The 20,290-nt window shown below is 39.7% G+C and overlaps 1 protein-coding gene across 1 annotated transcript in view; it reads right to left on the reverse strand.

Moving 5' to 3' along the window:
* Positions 1-20,290, reverse strand: part of LOC117747635 (phospholipid-transporting ATPase ABCA1-like) — a 122,399-nt gene that overhangs the window by 91,784 nt on the left and 10,325 nt on the right. Inside the window, exons 8-13 of the mRNA XM_034557023.1 lie at positions 20,042-20,216; positions 12,179-12,318; positions 11,313-11,429; positions 7,676-7,873; positions 4,533-4,738; positions 3,839-4,015 (exon numbers count right to left, since the gene is read on the reverse strand). Of these exons, the coding sequence (XP_034412914.1) occupies positions 3,839-4,015; positions 4,533-4,738; positions 7,676-7,873; positions 11,313-11,429; positions 12,179-12,318; positions 20,042-20,216 (1,013 nt within the window). The remainder of the gene's footprint in view (positions 1-3,838; positions 4,016-4,532; positions 4,739-7,675; positions 7,874-11,312; positions 11,430-12,178; positions 12,319-20,041; positions 20,217-20,290) is intronic.

Below are 20,290 nucleotides of genomic sequence, written 5' to 3' on the forward strand. Positions count from 1 at the left end.
TTACATTGGCAGCCTGACCTAAATTTAGGCAAGCTAGAAGACTGATTCCTCAGTAAATCGAGAGATAGTAGAGCACAATCTCCCCAGAGGTTGGTGTTCTATGCAAAAAAAACAAAAAAAGAAGCTTCCACTTGTCTCATTATGAACAAATATACTGTTGAGTTCCTTGGCTGGCTGGAAATGAGCAATTCATTGAAAGGAACCGACTTTATTATTCAATGTGGATTATCTCTTCGCTGGTAGGCCTACAAATGATTGCTTAAGAAAAACTGTGCATGCAGTTATGGCATAAAGAGCACTTAGGGACCTATATGTCGTGTTTTTCGGGGGGTTTCGTAACAGAAAAATCTATAAAAACGAACAAAAGTTCTATGAGCCAACAGTGAAGCAACACTTTGAGGAACAATGAGAGTTTAAAGATTATTTTATAGTTTTAAAATTCATATCTCAGCTATACATCTACGGGAAAAATCAATAAAACTGTTCGCCATTGATAGTGATACACTGCATGTTCACACAAAGTTATTTCAAAGTGGAAGAAGTTTTGTATTATGTTTCACTTAATACCTTTAGCGGGTACAAAACGTTTTATAATATTGAAGTTTTAACTTTATAACACACAATAGCTATGAATGTTTTTTATATATCTTCATCCAAACTATTCTTAATTGCCAATCTGCAAGCAGATAGATAAAAACATATTATATTGTGAAATTTGATACGTGATCAAATGTACAAGAACTTTGTGCTTCATGTGCTTTTGTGATATGAATTCTGCAACATAAAAAATGTCATTGGCTACACATTTAGACTTTGCATAGTGACCATTTAGCATCCATTTAGCATGCTTAAAATACAGTATGTGGGCATCTTGGTATCTAGATTGTTAAAATTAACCAAAATACAGGATATTATTATATATGCAAGAATAAACAATAATTGGAAAGCTTTAATAACAGCACATGTTAAGCCCTTTTTTTCGGGCCGTGGCTAAGAAGGGGTCTCTCAACAGGTGGGGAGACACACAGGGAATATTTTCACCACAGCATGTCAGCGAGCACAGGCACTAGCAACACATCACTAGCTGTTTAGGAGCTTCAGATGTCCCAAATATGCTTAACTATCTTTGTCTGTCTTCACGCCCACTGTGGCCCTATGTCATGTATGAAAGCAGTCTTAGATCTCACATCAAGCTGGAGCATAGCCTCAGTATCCAAACAATAGAAGTGTCCAATTCAGCAGCGTGCATTGGCGCACATGCCGCTGATAAAGTGACAATTTACGCGCGATCAGACCCTGCAAGGGTCAATCTTTATCCCACCCGTCATCTCAGGCCAATGTGACTATGAAGACAGTGGGAGCTAATACAGGTTGGTTATCTCACGTTGCAAATGCCAACGGGGTCGGCTGTGGTTGAAGTGGCCCAGATTGCTCGTAGTCCATCAGGTGTATTACAGGCAGCGAGGAAAAAATGACGAACGCAAAAAACAGTCAGGTCTAATAATAGTAGTTCAGCGTTGAGGTCAGTGCAGAAAATACTGCTTTGCTAGTTGAAAGTCAGTATCAGTGAAGTAGAAATATTGTTTTCGTGAGACTGAAAGGAACCAGGCAAAGATCTTTCAAAAAGGACAGTGATTACATGTCATTTTTTTGTGATAATGAAGGCTTCTTACAGAAACTAATTAGCAACAGCTTATTGTATAAATATGTTACAAAGTAACGTTCAATTTCCCAAATTTCTAAACTTGTTAAAACTCATACTTTGCATTTAACATTGCTACTGTAACATACGTATTAGCCCAGAAGGGTATGTATATCTTTGATTGTATATACCTGTATATTATTTATCTCATATTTCCCAACTGGAGAACATTTTTTTATTCCGTGTGTCACATGTGAAAGTAACTAAATGCTGAAACAGAAAAACAGTTCCAGCAGACGGCAGGCACAATGTTCTTTCCTTCCTCCTGGCTTACGACACTACCCAATTTGAGATGAAAATAATTACCACCAAGGTTCTTCCCTTTCATGCCTCTCTGTGTTGTAGCACATCCTTCCTTTGTGTGATTTCACTTTTAATTATTTATAAATGAAATAGCAGTTTTCAAGTGTTAATAATTTATAGAAATGCCCAAATGGCTAGGCAGGCGAAAGAGTAAATGGTGGGGGGATTTGGGATATTGCAGGGCTTTATGGCTCCAATTTCTCTTATGTAATTATTAATCCTTTGTGTTAGGAAGATGGATCTGAGGCTATGGGACCAGCATTAGCAAATAGGCTGTATCAAGTCAGATTTCAGATCATTATCACAACAGTAAGCTGCAAATGACGACGATCAGCAATGCTCTATATTCAGCATGCCACCTCTGAAAGTGCTGCGCGTTACTAGAATATTAACAAATATGGTGTTTTGGTTGTTTTTGTACTGGAATGAACAGGTACAGTAATAAAAGGTATTGTTCTAACTGCAGTGTGTCTATTCTTTAATGTATAGAGGGGGTGATTTTGCACTGTAGTTAATTCAAAATGCTAAAATGTAACTTTCCACTGGGCACAATATTTAGTTCAACATTCCACCAATTAGTTTCTTCTGGAACTTTCCTATGCCGAACCAAGCAAACCCAGTTAGGCAGTTAAAACAAATATGAAATATGTGTCTTAAATTAAGTTTACTACAGCATACAAACAATGTACATATACATCAGAAGGAAAACATAGAAAACCCAGATAATAAAAGACATATCAATAAAGCCATTACATATATTTTGGTTTTCATAGCAGGGATTTCTTCTTGTCTCCAAGACGTGGTATAAAATAGGGCATTATGTATCTTCAATTTGAAGTTAGAATTTGTATGCTTCTTCTTGCTTAGATTTCTTTGAATATGTTGATTCAAAAGCACTCTCTCAGTAGCTTTATAATAAATGCTATGTCTAAATGATATACTATTTTAAAATGAGATCCCTAATCTATGGAACTACATTTTCCTATGAACATTTGCTGTGTCTACTGAAATTGAATTGTGTTGTTGGGTTTAAATCTCCTTGGTAATTATCTTCGCTCGTGATGGCATCATTGGGCTTTTCCATTATTATTAGAGCTCATAATGTTTTGTGGATGGGAGTAATTTTCCAGACTCTGAGGAAATCTTTGCTTTGAAAGATTAAGAGACATCATTTCGGTCCTTAGGTGAATAATCTAACATGTTGGTAGCCAGTGCTATTGATGGATACATCACAACACAGCTGGAGTCCTGCTCTCAATGTATGCACATGATGGAGCTATGAGTCTTTGTTGAGAAAGAATTGCCTCGGAAATACAAGAAAGGAAGCGAGTCATGGTGGTTGGTTAAATAATTTAGCATCCATCAACTATTCACGAATTTCCTGTGGTTTTCCTCAAATCAATAATTTTGGCCCACTGATTCCCTTCTTGCTGGCTTAATTTATTTATTTTCCCTTGCTGGGAATTTATTATTAATTCATGATTGATCCTCAAGGATGTTACATTTTTATCACAGACTGTTCCCTGTGATATCATGAGAGGAGTTGCTTACCTTTGTCCCTTCATAGGTAATCAGCAATAGCATAAGACACTTACAGACGAGCAACACAGATCAAAAAGAAACGTTAAGTTAGACAAATAATAAGAGGGAGCATCTGGAAGTTTCCACAGGGAAATCTGGAAGGCCTGAGTGACTGGTACAACCATAACTCAACTAAGTGTTGGCAGTGAGTGGCAACTCCCCAGAGTGATCAGAATGGTATTGCTGTGTTACCACCTTCCTCTTCAAGTAATCAAAAGGCTGAAAGATTTAAAAAAAAACGTTTGTACTCACGGGTCATCCACGAAGCAGGGGTATGGCATTTGCTGTGCAAAAACGCCAAGTGGTTGAGTCTTTGACGTTTGTACTCTTATAATACCGTGGTCCATCATGTCCTGCAGGTAGGCGAAGCCTCCCCATATATAGCGCATGTCGTTAAAGGCATTGTCTCGAGCCCCGGGAGACCATAACCTTATTAAAAGCAGACACACCATGATCTGTCTTAGCAAAGGGCAAGTGAACTACAACCAGAATGGTCAGAAATACTGTCAAGGTTTCATGACTGTTTATAGAGGTCGTATTTTTAGACAGTAAACTTTGAAAGACAGAGAAAATATCAGATCTTTTGGTGAGCAGAAAAGACAGTAAAATCACGTTCTTCATCTCTATGCTTAAAGGAATACTTGCTTGCTATTTCTCCCTCTTTTCAGTCTTTATGCTAACCTCAGTTAACCAGGATGGCTCTAGGCTCATATTTAGCGTAACAATATGAACATTGTATAAATTTAACGCACAGCCAAAGCAGGTAAGCACAATTCCCTAAATGTCAAATGATTCCTTTAACAAAGGCTATGTAATGTGATACGTAAGAGTGTCAGCAAGAAACAAAGACAGTGACAGTTTCTTAGTAAGTAAATGTACTATTGTAGGAGGTATGATAGCGATTGCTTATTTGTGTTAAACAGAGAGCCTGAGCTGTGTCACATACCTGTCTTTCACTTTGTTGGTACGCTCTGCATCTTCAATGTCCATGCGGATTTTGTATTTGACGTACGGAGAGGGGTGGCTGGAGTTGGGCTGTAGGTTTTCAAAGACAACGGCAGCCCAGAACGTATCGTTCTTCAGAAGCTCCTGTGCTCTGCTCACCAGATGGCTTTCGGTGGGCACTGCCTCAAACTTATTCAGGTTTAAACACTGAAAACACAACAAATACAGAGGTATCACAAAGGATGGCTTCTTTAATATAATATTCCTTATAGTAAACCATTCCTGTTGTATATACATCTTTAGTAGCCACAAAAACCGAGGCAGGCATGAACTCACTGACAAAATGGCAGATGTATATTTTTTGCAAAGTATCACTCAGCTATTGACGAAATCGCGCTGAGTGCAGTTCCAAATTATCTGGAGCTGCCAGGGGGTGGGAAATGTTTTGGGCTTCAGCAGAGAGAAGCAAATGAGATACCGCCTCGCTAGCACTCCCAGTTCTGTAGCCTTGTCCCCCTGTTTCATGAAACGATAATGAGCTAGCCATCCTGGGAGGCAGTCACACCTGACAGCTGTCCACACATCCCGGTGCTGCAGTAGTTGTATCATTTCTCCCTCAGGATTCTCTAGTCTGTATTCTATATCAAGCTCTGGTGGTAAACAAAATATTACAGCATTTGCTCAGTACATGCTATTGAGGATATCACAGCTGTGGAATGGCGACGTGAGCCCAAAGTTCGAACCAAAGTGAAATATATGGAATAAAATGCTCTACACATAAACCAGGTGATAGGAGCTACACGTCTGATAACTACTGTAAATCATAATAGATCAGAACAATCGTCCTTACAAGTCTATTTGAGTATTAAGTAATACATATCTCAGTCTACTGCAGCATTCTGAGACTTTCTTGTCTCTATTTAATCTTTAAATAACAGCACTATTCACTGTGAGGAAAAGCTGCACCAACCATGATGTTTCTAAAAGAGCAAGATTGTCTGTGCATTTTGGGTTTTCTATGGTCTTTGACCACAGAAGGACCACCAGCAGCCAAGGCTAATCTGTCTGATATCAACAATCTCACCTGGCTCTGGACTGACAAACGCACCCCATTAATAGCTCCCCGATCCCATCTTGGCCTCATTCAGAGGAACATCCAGGAAAACACGTTGAGTTGTTGTGGTTGCATCATGCTTGTTGAGGATAAACATTGAAAATCTACTTTATTTACTCAAGTTGGAGAGACTACATGAGTTATAGTAGCTCATACAGTAGATTCATCCTTATATACAATACTCAAGTGCCCTAAATGTGTATGCAATACATTACTATAGTACAATGCAACATTCTCAATGAGCTACCGTGTCATCTGAAGCTGTTAATGGATAAGGAAGATGGCTCAACGGTACTGTTTACTACCGTTACTGCTGCCATGAACACATTCATAATGACCCGTTATGCCGTTTACACGACTATTGCCACTCTTCTTTTTTTAATTATTAATATCCAATATTATTATTTCCACTATTAATATCTTAATCCTATCACATTGTGGGGCAGTCATTAATAGGGCAGTGGCAATCTATGTGCTACGAAAGAGATGCAGCCAGATTCTTCTGTGGCTACGCTGTTGGTGAGCCATGCCAATTATAAAATGACCACAGATTCCTGGGCATTGATCTTGAGTTATTCATTTTATAAATTCATTTTCCTAATTTGAATGTCCATAATTAAAGTTTATATACTGTATCATGGTGGTCCTAAGTTGTATTACTATTGGATTTGTACCTGGCCAGTGTATTGTCAGTGCTGAAAGTATATACTATTCTGCCCTAGACTGAAAGGAGCTCTCAATTTCCCTACAGATGTATTCACCTAGACAAGAGGACACCGCAGTAAAGGTTGTCTAATAACTGTCTCTATCCTGATATCCATTTTGAGCTGTGCAATTTCCATTAGGGCAGAAAATAGATTGCATTATGTTGGAATTTCATTGGCCATGTATGGCTAACCCCAAGAGCCCCACCTGCCATCTAACCTGCCTGTAGATTGATAGAATGTGTGTGTAGGTGAGTGTTACTGGGTGTGTGTGTGTGTGTGTAATCACACATCGAGAAATAAGGATTTAGCTTCAAACTGTGCCAGAGATCAATATATCACTGTCAAACTGTGTGTGTGTTCTTCCTTAGAGACTCCACATTGTTTGATACAGATTCACTATAGTTTTGGGGATTATCATGGAAGCAATGTAGTGACAGATCTTCCTGTGTGTTTGACAGTTCGCTAACTTAAGGACATTAAAATGTAATGAATAAAACGACCAGTCTTTTTTAGCTAGTTTTTAAAAATGAAAAATAAACACAAGAACTGATAGTGTGCAAGATGACATATCATCTGCACAAATCCTCATTTTGGTTTTAACAGCAGCAGAGCACAGCCATTGCATCAAAAGAGCTAAGAAACAAAACCCATTGTACTAAACAAGGACGCATCGTGTCTTAGATGTTAGGCACCCTGCTTATTCAGCAGCACCGCACTGTTTTGCCAGAGTGGTGTCACAGTCGTGAACGACACAGGAGTAAAAGAAAGAGCAGCAATTATGTCAGGGATACAGGACTTTTACAGAACCACTGTCTTAGTCTGTAGGTAAAAGTATCTGTCGTAATGTTAAATTGTTCACATGCCACGATTGGGAAATTACAATTGGCGCTGTAAAATAAAGTTATCATTATTTAATGTGTAAAATTGGCATTGCTCACCTGGATCATGTTTTAAGCATACCAACAAACCAGAAAGGAAAACTGATGAATTAGAATCTAAAAACGTATTTTTACCAAAAGACTGTTTTTGTTTGAGATGCTGCAGAAGTCACATATGTAATATCAGTTGAATTGTATAAATAACACAAAAGGGTGAGGCTAAAAGAGGCGAACAGTGGAGGGCAGAAGAAAAAAAAAAGATTTCCAATTTCCTCACCGGTGACAAATATTATAGGTTATCAAATCTTAAATGTCAGAGGACAGAATATTATTTCAAATCAAATCTCACACTTAACTGAAGAGGTCACACAACCCTCCCCTCCACTGCATGAGGTTCGCAAGGTGCCGAGCATTTCATAAAAGCACAGACAAAAGAATGACATACACCGAGGAAGCTGGAGAGAAGCTTCAGGATTTCGGAAGTGGTGTTGTAAGCGTTTCGCCAGTCGTAGGGCGGCATGCCGGGTGGACGATCCTCTGGAGGCCCGTTGTACAGGAAGTTGGCCAACAGCTCGCCGGTCCATCCCGTGCTGTTGACACTCTGGTTGAGGACAGCAGCAAACACTGGATTTGCCAGCAAAGCCTGATTTCAAAGGCAAGGAGATGGGTTTAATTAGTTACACTGGTTACTCGTGATGGGTTTAGAATGAATGTGGCATGAATGCAATGGAATCGGAGCAAGCGAGCTAATTCTTTTAGAGGAGAAAGCATGGGAGATCAGAGTTGTGCTTTGGTGGCAGTGACATTCATTCTTCTGTAACATTAATTAGGAGCATCAAGATAGATGGCCCTGTTGTATGTCAAGCTCTGGAGTGCACATTGACTATGCTCATGGCCAAGAAGAGCTCCTGTGCAGTAGCACACACTATGAATGCACAGCACACACACACACACACACACACACACACACACACACACACACACACACACACACACACACACACACAGATGAATATTAAGGACCAGAGTGTGAAAAATTAGGAACACATAGGAACGGACAATTCAAGAGATGTACGTGAATGGTCAGCGCCCCTCCTCACAATCCTCCGCAGTAACATGATAACAAAACATATCTATGAAGCTGAGTCATCTCAGGTCATGGATCAAGCTGTAACTGCTCTCATCATGCAGTGAATTAATAAAAGTGATATCCTGACCTGGGAGCCACTGTAACCTTGTACCTAAACTACACACAGTATACACAAATACATGAACACGTATATGCTTTTTTGTTGCAAGAAGTAAATGGTTCTAAGCTCCTTAAAACAATAGCTCTAACATAATTAGATATATTTACTCCCACATGTTTGTTGTAATGTGTTATCCTCTATTTAAGGCGGCTATGGGAATAATGCCCAATTAGTTATATGAAACTGTTCCTGTAATGACAGTGTTACAATACTACATACACTCAAATTAAACATAACAGTGATAATGTACCTGTCATGTACACTGAAAAGGAACCTCTCCCCACTGAGATAACATGTTACTTAAATTACACAACCATTTATTAGTTCATGGGTGAAACAATTCTCCCTTGAAAACCAAAAATTCCAGCCGTTAATTGTGTACGGTTCACACCCCCATGTGGACTCTGACTCTTGTAACGAAAAGGGCGCAGGATGTCAGCAGAGAATTGGGCCTCTAAAGTGTGACACTTCTGAGTTGAGATTCAGATATATTCTGGCCAGTGTGCTCAGTGGCATTTCAGTGTCAACACTCCTGATGTTATTCTGCTTAACCTTAAGACAAAGTGTCAAATTAAGTAATCTCTATGCTGCATGTGACCTTTTAAAAAAAAAATCAACACATCCATTTTTAGTGGGTGCTACATTAAAGACACGACCCATCAAAAATGTGCGTATTCTGTAAGTCATCCTGAAATAGCAGGAGCAGAGTCCCGTTGGCAAATTGACTGTGACTGTTAGACAGGCTCAGGATTTGAAATCTTCATCCGCCTAAGATTTGAAATCCGCCTAAGACTGCATTTGGCAGAAATTTCAGTGGCATTTGGGTCAATGAGTTGGAAATATGCCATTTAACCTTGTTGATCGTGTGTCAAATGTTTGTCATGTTCGTGATTTTCTAGTGAGGAATGTATTTGCTTGCTTTTCTAAATGGTCAGAACCTTGTAGCAATTGTTAAAATGTTAGCATATCTGCAAATGTCAAGATTTGTGGACTAACACGCGTGTGACTCGTGTAAGTTTATCTTACACCATTTTTATGTTTAATTTTATCTAACTATCTATTGATAACAGCCTGACTGTTTACTGTTTAGAGCTGTGTTCAGTCACTGCTCACGCAAACACAATGTGCTGCTGCTGCCTCATAATAAAAGCATTAATGCGGTGTATTTGTTACTGCAGTGCAACTGCAATCACCAAAAAAGCAATCACCTCTAAATACAATATATACAGGGGGTGGTGGAACAAGGAGGACCAGCCACGGTGAGCTGTCAGATAAAGAGTTGCGTTCTTAAACTTCTCAGAAAAGAAACCCACATTACTGTCCCCTGCTGTTGTTTGGAAAACTACTTGCGTCAAGAGCAGCATGAAATCATATTGCAGTTGCTCGTGGCCTGATGGAAAAAGGCAGATTATTGACATCTTTATTAAAACAAAGTGAGTCTGTTTGGCTGCAATGTAATTCTGGCTGTTCCCATAGTAACATTAACTCAACCAGGAATTACATCGTAAGGATTTCAGCTCTATGCAAAGCCATATGTAGTTGTGTGAAACAAGTATACTTGAAAGCCATCTATATACGGTATGTCCTACACCCTGGAACTTCTATCTCAAATGTATTTGTTATGGGAATTGGTCCATCAACGTAAAACACGTCTGCGACCTTGAAGAACCTCTGAAGATGACAGACCTCCGACGCAACCCACTTCGAAGCAAGATGTGGATAGAGAGAGAGAGAGAGAGAGAGAGACAGAGAGAGGGGAGAAAATGAAGACAAAGGAGGATTGCCGGCCCATTTGTGTAAAGGTTAGGGCTAGGGTAATGAATACCCTGGCTATATGGAGCTCCCAATGTCTGCTTCCCTCCAGCTGCCTATAAGCTCATTTGGAGTGACACTGGAGTAATGTCAGTGTCAAAGAAATACGGGGAGAGGCAAAGAGAGAGAGAGAGACGAAGAGAGGGAGTGAGGGAGTGAGAGAAGCCGTGAGTCCGTGTCCTCTACTTCTATAGATAATCCTTTCTGCCAGGACGAAAATTATCCTGCACTTATCCATAATTACTTTTCCTCTTTCGGTTTCCATATCTAACAGAAGGTACAACTAATTGCTATACAAAACATGTCTCACCTACAGAATTTATATATGTACATATATATATTTTAGCTAAAAATGTTTTGTTAAAGAGGCTGATGTATTTTCTACAAATACATATTTAAAGGTTGGTGCATTTTCTGTAGCAAAAACACACAGGGAAGGAGGTTGTTATACACCTAACCCAGCTCGGAAGATGCAGTCAATGTGCCTGTGACACTATCTGCGCTATCTATTTTACAAGGTTGCTGTCGCTTAACGCCGCTCCAGACCACTGTGATCGGTTAGAGACATAAAAACAAGCCAGAGAGTATTTTTCCCGTATATCCGAATAATAATGTGTGGTGTTGGGCAGATCTGGCGATGCAAGACTAGGCAACCAGCAGAGACCCCAGGAGGTCAGTGCTCGACTAAGAAATAGTCCAGCAGCTCACCCTTACTTTTACACTTTTGAATACAACTCACTGACGAATCTGCAACATTTAATTAGTGAGCTTTAGAGATGCTGGCCGGTTACTAGCTGTTTGCACCTGTTCACATGTGTTGTGTGAAGCTAATGCTATCCTAGCTGTAGCTTCATCGTGGTATCAATGCTACTCAGGGCAAAGCTTATTTCCCAAAATGACGTTTTGAAATCTAAAACTTGTCACCTGTTGAGAAAGTAGGAACTAACCTCTGCACACAAAAGAAAACAACAAAAACAATGTGGTCATTTTGTTGTATTGCTTCTCAGTGCCGAGTCTTACCCGTAATGCGTTGACTTGGCGGCTGTTTTGAAGAAAATCCCAGACACGTGGCCCGAGTTCATCCCACAAATCGGTGAGCTCTTTAAGCATAGCCAGGGCATTGAATGTGCTATTTGCCTAAAAACAAAAACAATATTTGATAATTTGACAACAATAATGATCTCACCTTTCTCTGACTGAGAGCATACCCACTGAGCCTCTTCCTTTCGCTGCGAGCCGATCCAAACATGAAAGCGCTCCTCATCTGCACATTTCGGCTAATCCCTAGAGGAACTCATCACATTGTAACACCGTCACCCCCCATGGTGATGAATGTAAATGGGGTTATTTACCCCTGAACATTGACTTGTAAACAATCTGACTATGTCGGGTGTGAAAAGGGCCCTCTGTGCCAGCACCGGACCACTTGCTGTGAAGTCGGCAAATTGTGCTCGTGCTCATTATGTATTCTCAATGCAAAATCTTCACAGTCTGCCTGTTGTTTGTTTTGCTCACGCAGTTATCAAAATAATGCTAATATCTTAGGGAAATATCCTGTCATGGAAATGCATTACATTCACCACGTTCTATGAACAGGCCTCCTGACTCACTATTGTATTAGATTTATTTTCCTTCCCCAGGTGGTAACTTTGTGTGACAGCCAGTGTTATTAATTTCACCCTTTCTTCTTCACACTTTTTTTTACTAATACCATAAATTGGCCTGATCCTGTGGACAGAAGATTACTGTACAAACAAATCAAAAAAATAATGGTTTCGCTTTCATTAAACTTGCTCGTATCACACACTGATGCGAGCGACGCATTCATCTACTTTACAAGTGCATGAAAAGTTTGCGTGCATGCACACAAGTTACATTTTTCTTACCTCTTTCACCATGAGGCGGACAGCAGGTGTATCAGGTGTGTAGAGGACTTTCCCTTGCAATAACTGCTTGAAGGTGCTCCAAATGTAGCGCAGACCAGGTGTGCCCTCCAGGGTGTCGACAAGAGTCTGACAAAAAGCATCTACACAAGAGCAGAACAGAGGGGAGGAGACGGGGAAAGTCAGGCCAAGACCGAGAAAACAGTCCTGTGTGCAAACTGTACATAGTGTCTTTCTTGGGACAGGATGGAAGAGGAGAAACAATCTGTTTGATCTGTAAGAAGTCATAGAATGTGCAGCTCCCAAAAAGCAAACATGATAAATATTGCATATGAGTTTGAAATTCAGATGTGGCAACCTTCCAAACCAGAGAGAGCAAATATGAAAATAGAAGATGAAATTAAGCACACATCTTGCCCATTTCATTTTCTAAACTAAACCAGACGTCATTTTAAAAGTAATTGAGCATTTATAAACTATACAAATAGTGCCGTACTGGTACGGCAGGAGAAATCATATTTCAATTAAACCTTTTCCTATAATCAAAGTTTGCATGCTTTTCACGTGAATAGTGTTGAGAAATGACATCGTACAATCAGAAATAAGAAAATCTAAATCTATTAACGGAAAAAGCATAAAAACACATCACTTGTACTGATGCGTGAAAACCGTCGGTAAGGTTGAGTAACATACACACACTGTAACATACATATAGTGCCAGTGAAATGCTAAATAAACTAATAAATCACACGACAGACCGAGTTTACGCCGTAGGGAAAGTATCGACACAATCATTGCACTTCAGAACAAATACAAAAAAATACTTTTTTAAAAGTACTTTGGCTCAACAGGACTGAAAGCGGCTCCTGTTATTTTAACCCTTTTTTCGTCTTCATGCATTACTCATAAGAAAAAGCCTTTATACTTGAGTTAAATGCTTGTTCTGGTCTTACTGCTGCACTCATATGTTCTTGTACACCTAGAAGTGATCGTTGCCCCCTGGGTGTTCTGTGGTTTATTGTTTTACTTGTTGTTTGTATGCCTACGTGTTATTATTCCCTTTATAGTACTTTGGAGTTTTTTTTTTCCCGAAAAGAGCTATATAAATAAAGATTAATATCCTCTCCCTAATTAGGGAGGGATGGGAGTTTTGGGACAAAAGGGGGGTTCTAACACGTTTGGAAACTTTCTTGGGGACGGCTCTGATACTGCCACTCAACACGTGCAAACGCCTCCAAGATAAACTAAACAATTACCCAATCAACAACATTTTGTTTATGTCAATTGAAAAGCTCTCCTGAAGTGGATATTGTGTCAGAAACTGGTACTCAATTACAAATCAGCGACCGCTGAGCAAAGTAGATGCATTTACAAAAAGTGTGGGATGATTACTTACACGCACACGCAGCGCGCGCACACACGCACACACACACACACACACACACAGGCAGAGGAAAAAACAAACCAAGAGGTAACACCTGAGTCCATGAGGAAAGGCTTCTATGGAGAAGAGAGAGAAAGTCAATATGCTCAGTGGCAGTACGATCATTACTAATTTAACTTATCTGCCAACGTGAATTTTGTCAGTTTGGGAGAGTGCTGAATAGGTTACATGAGGACCTGCACTGCAAATAATGTAGCCTGGAGTAGCTCGTGCTTGGATTGTCCCCGCCCCTTGTTTTTACTGAAAATATGTGATTCTCGCAGTGCTGCAGTTCATCTGACTGTGATCATCGATTCTATGTGTCGCCTGTCAGTCAATCGGACCGTCTGCTTTGTTGATCTGTTGCTAACTGTCCCTTTTTGCTCAGACACATGTCATTACATCAGTGCTTTACCCCGTCTCTCTTCTTGTTTTCCCCCTGTCAAGACCGCAACCTCGACCCTCCACTTCTTTTCATCTCACCAGGGTGACCATTTCCCCCATCAGAGAGATTTTAGCGGCCATTTTCAGTGCAATTAAATGTTAGCCTTTCTGTCTCCTGGCCATCTTTACTTGGTGCTCCTGGCAGGTCTGTGTGCAGGCAGCTAATGGCCACCCCTTAGTCTGAGTCGGGCCAGCTGTTCCCTCTACAGACTGCACAGATGCTACTTCTTGCCATCATAACACTTGAGAGGAAAAATGAGTTTGACACTGCTCAGTCGCTCTCTGCGGGGAGGTGTCTCTTGTGAGTCCAAATTGTAGGATTTTTAGTACTTCAAAAAAGAAAAGAGTTTAATTCATTGACATCATGTTATATTATGTCAATATCGCTAACACAAAGGGGCATAACATTATCATGGAATAAGACCACAAAAGGACTGATTAATAAGGAACTGATATAATGAACATGAGTGGGCATAGTAGTGGAGATCTGGACCCGCTATGGGAGGGGTCACAAAAGGATTAAAGACTGAAGAACCAAACATGTAGATATGTATGAGACACAATTATGGTTATCTTTTACAGCTTCTCTTTAGGCCTCTAGCAGAAGATTGCTAGCTAGCAAACATAGATAGGTGTAGGATAAGTGACAGGCAAGTGGGGATGTGGCAGGAACATTTCCATTTAATTAACACCTGAAAGTGTCATTTCGTGCAATACTTAAAGTATGACCAATAATGCTGCACTTTCACTAGCTCAGTTTATATTGCACTATATATCAGAGTGTTTCCAACAGGATTTTGTGACACTGTTGTGGGTGGAACTTCTTGAAGAAAATGTTGTGCAATTTAAAGTTAAATTCATCAATCTGGTGCACTTTGAGAGAGAAAATTAAGAGGCTAGATCCGTGAATAACTTTGTGCTCTTGTAAACAGCTTTGTGCTCTAGTTAACAATTTATTCACAAACACATTTGTTGAAAAGAAATTAATTGTGATGACACCGCAAAAATTATCCAAAACCACAAAGCATGGTAAACGAGACGGGGTCTGTGTTTCAAGACTCGTCGGGTGGGTTACCGACACGGCAGCGGACCCCTGACACACTGATGACAGTCCTCCGCAAGCTTCAAGTCCACGGTACCAGGAAGCTGTGAGTTGTGCCGGGGTCCGGATCTTTCTAAACTGACCTAGAGCCAGTCATGGCGCATAGCCACAGAGGAAATGTGTGTTCAGGGCCAGCCAGAGTTCATATGAAAAAAAAGCTTGAGGATAGATTGAGGATTGTTATTTATACACCTACATATGAAACAGACAGCTATAACTATTTGTGGATTTAACAGCAGCGTTTGTTGAAGACATCTAGTGTGTGCAGTCGAGCACACTGCATATCCAATTCCAACTTGTGGTAAACTTTTGCACCCAATATACCAATGAAAGAAAATTAAGTAAACCCTATTCCACACAAAAACAACGCTAAAGCTGAATATGGTGAACCACTCCAATCGCGAGTCACTTCAATTGCTGTTTCATCACAAGATCTAAAATATTGTCCTTGCAACAAAGGAGATATCCCTATGGTCTGTAGCGCACTAATCTATTCATCATTTACCCACATTTTTCAGCACATCCAGTTCAATATGGATGTCTGCAACACACCTCCCTCTGTGTATACAGTATGCTACTTTGTTTTATAAATATGTTGTTTTATAATATCTGATTATGAGAGTGATTGTGAGAATGGACAGCAATGCAAATTGACCTTCAACAAAATACTCTGGCCAAGACACAAAGAATATAGAATTATAGTCAACGATGGAGAATGAATGTCGTTAGCAGTGGCAAATACATACTACCATACTTTGAATACCACTCAAACATTTGTATCTTTGGGAAGATATATCAGTATTGTATATTGTGTCTGCTAAAGGGAGTATCAGATTAGAGGGGTTAGCCATTCTCCAGAGGTGTGAGCTGTGCAGTTCTTTTTGAAAACAGCTCTTTCTTTTTTTTCCTCCACAAAACAGCAATAGAAGAGAATCTGTTCTTTGCACCAGGTTTAGCCACAGACAAATAATTGCATGGAGCCTCAAGTCAGCTCCTCAACTTACCTGGCAAATTTAATCAATTTGAGTTGCACCCTAGAGATAAGCTCAGTTCAGCACTACGGCGAGTCGGTATCATCGACAATGCCGGCGCGCACACACACATGCAATCACGTGTGCAGACCGGGACGTGCGCAAAAACCCACACACCTAAAAGGATTTTACTCTGTGTTCGCAATGCTCATATTTCAGGCATTTCATGCAATGCAGAATCAAAGGCACACAAGCATGTGCACACTCGGACAGGCATACACACACATACACCAAATGTGGCATAGCAGTCTGAAGTGAACTACCCAATGCAATCAATTCAGGAGCACTTATTTCTTACAAGCAGTACAAATCAAGTACTATCTTGCAGCCTTCCAACATAAAGTCAAATAAGCTTGAATAAATGTCATTGAAGTCACTCTCTCATAAAAGACAGAGGGAAGACGTTTTGACATTCAGTAGTACAAGACGAGCTTTCTTCACTCCACGCAAGTAAAAGATTCCTCCTTTACCGGTTCCAGTATATATACTAAAAGGGATTTGCTTAAAACGAGAAATAAAGGTTACCAGTTACATTCAAAGCGAATTGCAAATACTCAGAGGATGATAACATGAGTCTTGAGATAATTGGGAATATCACAGCAGTGAAAATAGGACGATGCAAAATGAAAGACTATTGTGACAGATCAACAGAAGATGTGTTTATTTTGAAAGGTTGATGTTTGGTGTGCGTACAAAATACATACACTCTACGGTGAGCAAAGTTAAAGTTTCACTTTGTAAACGGTATCAAGTCAAATCACGACTTTTACAGGGATGGCTCTAGTGCTTTATTTGTTTAGCCAATCCATTCAAATCTTCCGTATGGTACCAAATACCAAATAGTCAAAGCAACCAGTAAAACGAGCCATGTGTATAAGAACCTCCTACTACATTTGCAAATCATCATTTAACTAATTTCTTCAACAAATGCATACATGTAAGTGTTTACCATTGCAGAGCCATGGAACCACTTCTTATTTGTGTTTATATGTTAAGCAAATTCTAAAAATGACTAACTTAAAATTACCATTGTGGAAGAACAGATACAACCCCAACAATTCTGTATAATGGCCGTCAACGATTAATTGGGATAGGAACACTGCTGTGCCATTAAAAAAAACTCTGTGTTGGCTTTTATTGTTGCTATTCTGCTATTCCTTTGAGTGTACTTTTACATGTATAAAGGAGTTGTAATTGGCCATTATACCAGCGCGCTGCATATTCCAGATTCATTTAACTGTACATAGACCAACAGAATGAAATGCCACGGCAAATCCAAAACAGCCATTAGCATGCTAACAGAGATGTTAGTGCTTATTTTCGGCGGATGATACAATGTTTTTGCTAATTTGCACTGGCGCAAGCATGCAATTCTACTTTGCAGTGTAACTTTATTCCCAGGAAATAAGGGCGTCTTATTAAAATCTAATTTTGTGCAGTTGTCTCCAAAGAACAGGCATTTAATGAAACAGGAATGCTTGGTCTCTAATGAGCATGAGCCTGCAAGAAGTTACACTGAAGATCTAATTCTCAAGGATTTCATGGAACAAACACATTCATTGATATTCAAAGCTGTCTCCACCAACACGTACAATGGATGTGCTGCTCTTATTTAATTGTTTTCCTTTTTAATTACAGCACCAGTAGGAAATTATAATATTTTTGGCAAGAGTGTGATAATTTCTTTGACTGCTTCAACATGAATTAAACAATTATTCCATATTGTTTTAATGTAAGGGAACAAGTTTATATTATACATGACAACAAATGTATATCTTTATAAGTTTGTTCTATTATATGATATAACTTTGTTGAATTTTCATTGCGCTCCTTTTTGTTAAGAAAATAAATTCATGGAACTCATTTTAAAGTGTAATGTGTTATTGACGAAACCATTATTTTTATATTAGATTATTAACTTGGGATTTAATTAGGAAGTATTCATGTACTTAAAGCAAAAAAGAATGATTATCTCCATTTGGAAAAAGTGACCCTCCCTTTAATGATTCAAAACAGAATCAGGTGTACTTAAAGAGGTGCAAATGATAAAACAGTGTGTTTGTTTTCAAAGGTCCACCCATACATCAAAATCAGACACATGGTCATGATTCTTTATACATGTTCAGGTGTGTGATAATCCTACAGGCTCTTCAAAGATGAAAATACAGAAACACAGTAATAATGTACCAACAATATCTCAAATTTGATCTACATGGATAGCTCAGGAAGGTCTGCCAAACAACAGCTGGGTGAAGAACAACACTTCAAAAAGATCCCCCATACTTATTTGTGAAGCATTAAACAGAAGTTTGGGGATGCCTTTCTGCCTCAGGTCCTGAGCTGAAGGCCTCAGTCAACCATGTGTCACATGCAGCATGGTCAACAAGTAACCTTACGCCTTTTTACTTTCATATCAAGTCCGTAACCACTGTGCAAATGTAAGCATTTTAAAAACACTTTGATGCAGTAATGCCAGCAAAGTGTGTTCTGGGTTGGATCTAAGCGTGATTCATATCAGTACTTGACTCTATCTGTCATCCACAAATGCTTGTAGAATATGTCTTCCTTCATTAATTGAATCCTTTCCGCCATGGGAACGCTCATTCACGACTATACTGAAGGTGGGTGGAGCCTGGATCTTCAAAGCAGTGTGAATGTACCACAGATTCTTCAAATGTGGCTACCTGATTGACACATTTCATAGCGCCAGGCACACAACTGTGGCTGGCAGGAGCTGTGGAGGATGTACCATGTTTCCATGTTTATACACTGCTATAATTAGCAGTATGGGAGACAACAACATCATGGGGATGCACTGGGCCCCCGCAATATAGGCTAACGGACATTTTAAAGGCATTACTGAACTCCATCGAGACTGCCTTTTCCCAAAACTCTTCAAACACTGAGCACGGTTCAGAGAAATCTATACAGAGTGAGGGAATTTGTGTCCATGGTGGAATCAGAATCAGCTTCACTGAACAAGTATGACAACAAACACCAGGAATTTGACGCCGGTTATTTGGCTCTCATTGTACATACACAGAACAAACTAATACAGCTTAAAACTAAGGGCAAAATGGTTGAATAAGTGTACAAATAAACAGCTATTGTGTACATACCAATTAAATGAAAATTGGTATGTACAATAAGGAAAAACAACATAAACACATGTATATACATGTGCTAACAATAAGGTATAAACCACCCTTGTTGAATATAACAAAATACCAGTTTAGAACTCAAGAAAGTATTTTAGAGACACATCTGTCATCTTTGAGAAGTTTGGGTTGCCATATGTTCTTATTTAGGATGTTATATATTCGCGCCTTGGGACTCTGCACTACCCAGACAACAACATCAATTTCCACTTGCTATCCGTTGCTCTGGACTTTCCTCTCCATTAAGAAAACGTCATCGTGTCAATGTGGGCAGTGAGTGCACAGCTATTAAATGGTATGCGGGCAGCTGATTTGATTGGCTAAGATTGATGCCAGCCCCTGACACAGCCGCCAATAATGTATTCCTAATCAAACCCAATTCCCGGATCTGGCACAGGTGCCAACTTTGCCACAGGTGCATGTTCGTCCGTGTGCTTCTCACGTAGACACGTCCTGTGCACCCGGTACAGTTGAATGCACCATGCGTCTCTTATTCATGTAAATAGGAACCGTTGTTTCGACAAGGAACACTTGGGTTCACACTGTCTGTGCCGAGTACATGATCTAATAAAAAATACTTTTAGTCTTTGTCCATAAACAACACATATAACCCCTCAAACTGCCTAAGAACCTTGATGTAGTCATGAGTCATGCAATACATAAATGTAGATAGAAGATGAAGACGGAGGAGTTTGCTGCTGCACTTACCGGAACTGTTGCTTGTAATAAAGACAGACGTCTCGTTATCCATCTGTCTAGTTGAGCGTAAACTGATGTCTGGCTGCTTTCCACAAAGGAGCATATTGATACTGCCAATCATGTTCTTTTGGAAATCCAAAGAACCAGCAGCCTTAAAGATCATGGAGTTCTGCAATCTGTCCATCTGAAGACCAGAATGTAATACTCGTGAATTCTTAAAATACTGAAAAATAGCCATGTCATCAGAAAGTAAATATA

The sequence above is a fragment of the Cyclopterus lumpus genome, chromosome 18 (assembly GCF_009769545.1).
Source record: "Cyclopterus lumpus isolate fCycLum1 chromosome 18, fCycLum1.pri, whole genome shotgun sequence".
In the NCBI taxonomy this organism is placed as follows: Eukaryota; Metazoa; Chordata; class Actinopteri; order Perciformes; family Cyclopteridae; genus Cyclopterus; species Cyclopterus lumpus.